General features: G+C 35.8%; 1 protein-coding gene across 5 annotated transcripts; it reads left to right on the top strand.

Moving 5' to 3' along the window:
* The first annotated feature begins 407 nt into the window (after positions 1–407).
* On the top strand, positions 408–7,499 carry LOC114188648 (BTB/POZ domain-containing protein At5g47800-like). 5 transcript variants are annotated; one of them, XM_028077218.1, is made up of 8 exons: positions 408–542; positions 1,053–1,136; positions 4,458–4,546; positions 4,960–5,080; positions 5,182–5,251; positions 5,341–5,739; positions 5,823–6,563; positions 6,742–7,499. In XM_028077218.1, exons 4-8 carry the CDS (start codon positions 5,022–5,024, stop codon positions 7,267–7,269), a joined length of 1,797 nt encoding a protein of 598 aa, XP_027933019.1. In that variant the 5' UTR covers positions 408–542; positions 1,053–1,136; positions 4,458–4,546; positions 4,960–5,021; the 3' UTR covers positions 7,270–7,499. The 5 variants fall into 5 exon arrangements, with proteins under 5 accessions (XP_027933019.1, XP_027933022.1, XP_027933018.1 ...); XM_028077221.1 differs by having other exon boundaries at positions 4,947–5,080; XM_028077217.1 differs by lacking the exon at positions 408–542 and adding an exon at positions 550–715.
* The last annotated feature ends 669 nt before the right edge of the window (positions 7,500–8,168 follow it).

Genomic DNA, 8,168 nt, shown 5'->3' with positions numbered 1-8,168 from the left:
ACCTGCTTTTAGTTTTCATTTAAGATTACAAGTTTATTTTAGCAATACGTGTGATAAGAATTTATGTTAAAGATCAGCATAGTAATGAACACGCGTTTTTCCTAATGCATCGATATCTTATAGCAGCCACAAGAGAGAAAAATGGAAGCAAGTTTTTACCAAAATAAAATCATATGCAGTGACAGAGAAAAGGGATGAGGAAGAGAAAGAGAAAGGTTTGTCTGTGTTTGGCCTTGAAAAGAAGGCAAAAGAGAGAAGTCAGAGGAAAATGTGATGTAACAAACGGCACAGAAATGGACACGTGGCCAACATGCACACAGGGGTGGCCCAAGCATAGACCTAATCGAAGAAGAATATCCCAAGGTTTAGTGGGGGGAAGCATGATGATGAATGCACAGTGTATCTTTCACCTATGTTGAGACTAGGCCCCACTACAACCTTCTTTTTCAATTAGTATAGGAGAGCACTCCAATGCCATAACCCACTTGCTTTGCATGCTTTTTGTGGTTTAATCATACAGCACCAATTTTGAAGCTGTTGAGGTGAAGACTCAAACACTTGTTTTTCAATTTTTCCCCTTCTCTCTATTGCATTCTATTTGCTATTCAAAGGACTATATCATGCCATGCTTTTGATGCATTACTATGTTGACTAATTCCAACCAACCACTCACTCCTTCTCTCTCTTTTCAATCTTGTACTCTATAGCACTCTTGGTAAGGACACATTGTGCTATTCGTTTTTCTTCACTTGGTGTTGATGTTGGTGTTGGTGTTGCTGTTGGTGCCTTCCCTGGTTGCTTCTATTCTACAAGAGCCTTTTCAACTATACCCTAACCCTCTCTCTATTTCTTTGTCTCTGAGGATTACTTGCATGAAACTAGTAAATAAAGCATTCACTTTTCTTCTTCAATGTCCATGCATATATGCTTCTTTCTGACTTTAGGCCACCCCATATCTCTACTCTGCCTGCCTTTACTTCAAAAACTGATATTTCTGCTTCTGCTTCTGCTTCTGCTGCTTCTGCTTCATCTACTTTCTTCGTTTTGTACAGTTACTTCGGAACTGCAGCTTTTCCAGTTGTGAATGCTTTTCTCTGCTTCCTATCATTCAACTAACATCAATGATGTGTTCACGGGTACGTTTTTTCTGCTTTCTTTACTTTTGAAATTTCTTTGGACATTTCCAATGCATTTGCTTGGTGCTGTGATGAGAGGCCTAATTGTGAAAGCATAGGAAGATAACTACTAGGGAGTAGGGAGCGATTTTGAGTAAAGCATTTCTGTTTGACTTACCACTTCACAACCAGTTAAAAACCTTTTCCATTCTGTTACACAGATGAAGAGCACTTTTGTCAGACATAAATTTGTTTTTCTGAAAAAGCAGCACGTATTAGGTTCTGTTTGCTTAAAAAAATCCAAGAGAAAAAAGACAAAAAGGAAGTGGTAAAACCTTCTTGTGAAGAGTGAGAGGAGAGTGACTACTAGATGAGAAGAGCCACATAATTAGCTAAATGCCACCCACGAATCAAATAGGGGATGTCAATGGTTCTGTGTTGAGCAAAGGTAGCAGAAATTAACTATGCACTTTCTGAATTTTGGCGGTGATCATTGAATTGGGATCTGTGAGAGTTATTGCCTCTAAGAAAATAGTGCCTTGTAAGATTCTGATGCCATATTATTTGGAAGAAAAAAACATGAAGCCCTTTTTTTGTGTCTTGTTGAAAGCAATAGGTGCTGTGCTACAAACACGGTGCTTTTTGCTTTGCCACCACTTGTCTGTGAAAGCACAGACCAAATTCTATGCCAGATTTTAACAAATGAACGGTGGAAAAGGCCTCACAGAAATAGCACTAATGTCCTCAACTTTGAGAAGCATTGTATATAAGTTCTTTAATTCCCTTATATTATATGAAGCTTGCCTAAAGACTTGCTTTTGTGAAACTAATAATGCTGTGCTCTTTTCAGCCATTGTATGAACAAAATTGGGAAGAAAAAGAGAAATAATGGAAGAAAGAAAAAGTTGTCGTCCGTCTTTCTTGGTTCCTATGTACTTAATAAAGGGTAGGATAATTGAGAACACCAAACTTTGGATAAGGACCAATCTGACCAATTATAATTTTCAATAGAAAAAAAGGTCTATCTTAGTTTATACATATGTAAGTTCTTTGGATACACAATGAGAGCGATTGAGCAAGGTAGCCTCACAAAAATGATGCATGGATGACATTTGTATTATCTTAAGAAGCTATTGATCAGTGGTCACATGTGACTGGTGCATCACTTTCTTTCGGATTTCTATGCCAGTATTTTCTTAACATAATCATGCATGTATATATGGAATCAAAAGTTTTTTTCTGAAAAGATATCTGTGTGTATTGGTCCATATTTGCTTTGGATTTATATACCCTTACGATCCAACATGAAGGTACTTTTAAAGCTATAGTATATTGTTTTTGGTCTCACATAACAGTTAATTTTCAACTTCAGAACACAGACACCCTCTATCAACGTAAAACATGTATGTTTTTTGCTGTATAAAGGCATCTTTTTCGATTCTGCTGCTTTTTTATTCATATATAACTTTTTGGGTGGGTTGAATGAGTTTTCATCAGTACACACAAAATAATGAAAAGTCTCTTAGCATATTATATGTGTGCGTCTGTCTGTATAATTGGTTCTCTGTCATTTTTTTTCATTGTGGATTCGCACAATTTTTTACCAATGTTTATTATACTCCCCCATTCTCAAATTAGTGTCACTTTATAGTACTGTACAAGGATAGAAAACGAACAACTGTTCTAAAAAACTATGAAAAAAACCAGAACAGTAAAGTATTGTCACTTTCTTGAAAGCAAATGCTGTTAATTTATGCTCTTGGAGGGAGAAGGAAATTTTGGTGAGGAAAAAAGGAAATATATGTTTTCTTGACAGTGAAAAACAACAGATCATTTAGAACAAATTTTTGCTGAAGTGACATTTATTGGAGAATGGGGGCAATATGTACTGTTCAGAGAAGTGTAAAAGGCAATAATGTTATATCTTTGCTTACTTGGTTACTTATGTTTTTATTATTGCTTACCATTTTTTATCACATAATTAACAAACTACTCGTGCATTTTCCATCAGTAAACATTAACCATTATCTATATGATAAATAATTGGACCAAGTACGAGTAATTGAAACCACTGGTAAAAGGTAATACCAGAAAAGAAAAACTCTAGGAACATTAGTAAGGTAATGAAATGGGAATGCATCAGTTGGGAGATTCCATGTAGCTTGATTCGGATAGGTCGCTATACAAAGTTGCATACCAGGGTCTGACACCAAAATAAAAGTAGGTATGCATCAGTGAGGAGATTCACCTTTCGGATTTGTCCAACAAGAAACTCCTAAAGTTGGTTTTGGATGTAAGGATAATTTTCTTCTACAAAATCAAATTGAGCAGTGCAGCCAAGTATTAGTTCTAGATATTTATCCACACTAGTTTTCTAAGCTATACATACAAAACGGCTGTGCAGTTTGCAGGAAAGTTCGAAATTTATCCTGTTTTCTTCATTATATACTTTAGAGTAGTTACTCAGCTTTTACTTTTTACTTTTTCCAATAAGCATTGGAGATATTCAGAGTAGGAAAAAGTTGCTGATATGTGCAATAATTTAAGTCAAGTTTAAATCATGCTGTTGCTTTATCCAATATGATTTCTCAGAAAATAATATATGCAGACATAATTAAAGAGTTTGGTTCAAACCCCTTTAAGATCATTTGAATATTTGCCCAAATGGTATGTATAACTTATAATAGAGGGTGGCTTTTTAACATATCAACTGATCACTTTAGAGACAAAGCTCTCGAACAACCATGTGCTATAACTATTAAGGTAGAAACAGGACAAAGAAACTTCACTTCTAATCAAAATCAAACGGATACTACTTTGTCGGTATAAGGGCTTAAGTAGCAGTCATGTTATTATAAGGGGACATTGATATTAGTATTTTCCAATATCAGTTTCCTTGTTCTTCTCTTGTTGGTTGACATTGGTTTTCCTTTCTCAAAATTTGAACAGCACAATTAAGATGAGTTGCATACTCAAATTTTAATGTTGTTCAGTTTCTTATAAGTCGTTACATGTCTGGACCTGGCACAGTGAGCATAAAGATCTGAAACCTGGTTTAACTCAATTAGAGTGTCGACAGCCACCTAATTTTACTCATTTGCTTCAATTGCTTAATTTAGCTTGAAGTTGGAAGTAATTTCCAAAGGCTCTAGAGTGGAGACAAACTTGCATCAATGCATGTCATCTAGCATAAGTACTTCTCTTACCATTACTGTTCAGCATCAATGCATCGCATCTGGCTAGCATAAGTATTTCTCTATATAGTTACTGTTCTGATACTCTTTCTCAGTGCATATAGGCAAAAACTGGATTTGATTGTTTCTTGTTTCCTTTAATCTGTAGATGAGAACACCACATCTATAAATTGAAGTTCTTGCAGAGTTATACGCAAATAAATGAGGTTGTGAGGGCATTGTTATATGAAAGTTGAGGTAAGGTTTTCTGGCACATCTTCTGTTGTCATTTATTTTCTGGATTTTTCTCTCACATATTAGTATGGAGATGACATGGTATCAAGTGAGTTTGTGTCCTGGTCTTCAACCTTCGTATATAGTGATTTATTCACTCTCTCCTCCACCTCTTAGTTTGAGTGTTGCATAATCATGAACCAGAACCATGATATAAGTTGAGTAAGCATGTTTGTTCACCATGTCTTTCAAGCTTGCCACTACTACATGACCCTTATAATTCACGCATGAAAAGGGATTTCTTACAAATTACGTGTTGTTTTTCTCTCTTTCTCTCTCTGTCTCTCTCTGTCTCTATCTTTCTTTATGTTCAATTGCATGGTATCTTAACCTTCACTTTATGAGATCTGTAGTATCATTGAAGTTGTGGTATGCAGAATTTCAGTTTTTCAAGTAGAGGTTTTTCTTGACCATTGGGAATAGATCACAATAAGTAGATATGAAGTTCATGAAACTTGGTACAAGGCCTGATACTTTCTACACTGAACAAGCTACCAGGTATTTTTATCGAGCTTTGGTCCAAGAGTGGCATGCAACCTATTTTCCCTCTCTATTTATGTTTACACAAACTAACATGTATTAACATATCATAAATGCAGGAGTCTGGTTTCAGATGCACAAGCTGACCTTGTGATAAAAATCAATGATACTACATATGTGCTACATAAGGTATAAGAATTAGATAGGGTGCGATGTGTGCAAAAAGATAGTAGTAACTCAATATTTGTTAATCTATAATTCATTTTTGTTGGCCGCAGTCTTCGCTTCTTCCAAAATGTGGCCTTCTACAAAGACTTTGCTCAGATTCTAGTGATTCTGAGAATGTTCCTCTAGAGCTTCATGACATGCCTGGAGGTGCAGATGCTTTTGAACTCTGTGCTAAGTTCTGCTATGGAGTTTCAATCAACATCAGTGCTCATAACTTTGTACCTGCACTCTGCGCCGCTAAGCTCCTACAAATGAATGAGTCCATAGAGAAGGGAAACTTTGTAGGCAAACTTGAAGCTTTCTTCAGTTCATGCATTCTTGAAGGATGGAAGGACTCTATTGCAGCACTGCAGGCCACTGACAAGTTACCTGAGTGGTCTGAGAATCTTGGCATAACAAGAAAATGCATTGATTCAATTATTGAGAAAATTCTTACACCCCCACCGCAGGTCAAGAACTGAGAGACCATAAATTATTTTCACAGATTGATACTCTAGACATTTTTTTATTTAACAAGGGTGATTATGTGCAGGTCAAATGGTCCTACACCTACACAAGGCCTGGTTATACCAGAAAGCAGCATCATTCAGTCCCAAAGGATTGGTGGACTGAGGATGTGTCTGATCTTAACATAGATCTTTTCAGATGCATAATAATGGCTATTAGATCAACATATGTGCTCCCACCACAGCTTATTGGTGAAGCTTTGCATGTCTATGCTTGTAAGTGGCTACCTGGCATCACAAAGCTTAAAAACTCACTTGGTTCTGCAGCAATAACAGAAGAATCCAAAGCCATTAACCGAAAAATTCTGGAGACAATTGTGAGCATGATTCCTGCAGATAGAGGGTCAGTTTCAGCTGGCTTCTTGTTAAGGCTCCTCAGCATTTCAGGCCCTCTTGGAGTTTCCCCAGTGACAAAAACAGAACTGGTGAAGAGAGCCAGTATACAGTTTGAGGAGGCAACAGTGAGTGACCTGCTTTATCCTTCAACATCCTCTTTGGACCAAAATTTTTATGACACCGAGTTAGTTCTAGCAGTGCTGGAAAGTTTCTTGAAGTTTTGGAAAAGACTCTACCCTGGTGCTGTGGATAACAGACACTTATTAAAATCAATCAGAAATGTTGGTAAGCTCATTGATTCCTATCTTCAAGTGGTGGCAAGGGATGATAACATGCCAGTGTCAAAGTTTGTCTCTCTGGCTGAAACTGTGCCAGCTATTGGCCGTTTAGACCATGATGATCTTTACCAGGCTATCAACATCTATCTAAAGGTGAATCTCTATGCCATACCAAACAAATTTATAAAAACTATCTGATTTAATTTGTCCAAAAGTTTACTTTAGTTTATACATAAGCTAATTCCAGTTCAAGGATCAACTTTTATTTTCTGGTAATTTGGTTCTTATTATGGTGCCTGCATGATGTGACTTATGTTCAATGCATACACAGGTGCATCCTGACCTGAGCAAGGCCGAGAAAAAGCGTTTGTGTGGGATTCTGGAGTGCCAAAGACTGACTCCAGAAGTGCGTGCACATGCTGTTAAAAATGAATCTCTGCCATTAAGAACTGTGGTGCAGCTCCTCTACTTTGAACAAGAAAAAGATTCTATGGAAACCACTAGTTCCAAGCTGCAAAAACCACATGATCTACTTCTAGGAGCAAAAAAGAGACCAGTCACTAGAGATAGTCATGGCAAACGGTCTTTGATAAACAAAGAAGAAGTCACAAGAAGAATCTCTCATGCTGAAGATAGAGAAAAGGGTCAACACAAAGCTAAACAATCAGATGCTAAGTTAGCATTGGACTTGGAAAGAAAGATGGTTATAAGAGAAGACAGCGAAGAGATAGGGTCAGAAAAGTTAAGGGTAGCCAAAGAAGAGAGAATGTCAAGCAGCAAGTTGGACTTAGATTCTAAGAATAACATTCAAAGGGCAAGAAGCAAGAAATCAGAACATGGCCGTCAAAAGGGAAGATAGAGATAATAGTAATTGCAATCTTTGAAATTGAAACATTCAGAGCAATCCTCATTTCCCTACATATGAACTTAGTAGCCTCTATTCTTATCATTTCTTTTTTTACAAGTGTCATAAATGTAAGCAAGGTATTGTCCTTTCTACTTTCTGTCACTGTTAAAGAGTTGTATTTATCAAAGAGGTCATTGCAACAAATGCAGTTGACTTCTCTCAGATTAATACTGTTTTCATTACATTTCAATTGCCTTATATGAAAAGGAATAAAACCACTCATAGTGTTTGTGGCACAGGAAAATGAACAACTTTAGCCTTAAAAGTGGTGTTATTAGTGGCCATAGTTATGCTTATACCAAAAAATAAAAACTGGGGTATGCTTGAATTCCATTTTAAAAAACTGTTTTTAGTTGTTAAAACTAGAAAATATAGAAACTTGTTTGATGGGTAAAATCAATTGTCTCGCTTAGTTTATCATTTTCTTTCTTCATATTTACTATGTAACATAGCATCCTTTCTATTGATAAGTTTGTGCAGCTTCTGTTTTCCAACTAATTAGATAAAATATGGCAGAATCTACAGTGTGGTATTTTGCATCCATTTTCTGTAGTAGTTTTGGATGGATGGGTTCGGAATAATATAAGTGTGAATCAAAGTCTAGACAAAGTTAAATATTATATAAGATGAAAGGTTCATGATCATATTATCTTTAAATTTTGAATTAAAAATGGTATCAAATATCTTGTAACGTAAATTCATGATAAGAAATATTCTTATTTAATAGCAATTACATACATTATCCGGTTGTTAGCTGTAAAATAATTAAATTTAAACATACTTACAACGGTTTATAAACTCATATATATATATATATATATATATATATATATATATATATATATATATAT

Source organism: Vigna unguiculata, chromosome 6 (assembly GCF_004118075.2).
Source record: "Vigna unguiculata cultivar IT97K-499-35 chromosome 6, ASM411807v1, whole genome shotgun sequence".
Taxonomy (NCBI): Eukaryota; Viridiplantae; Streptophyta; class Magnoliopsida; order Fabales; family Fabaceae; genus Vigna; species Vigna unguiculata.
The sequence above is the reverse complement of the archived record's forward strand: the minus strand, read 5'-3'. Positions and strand labels throughout refer to the sequence as shown.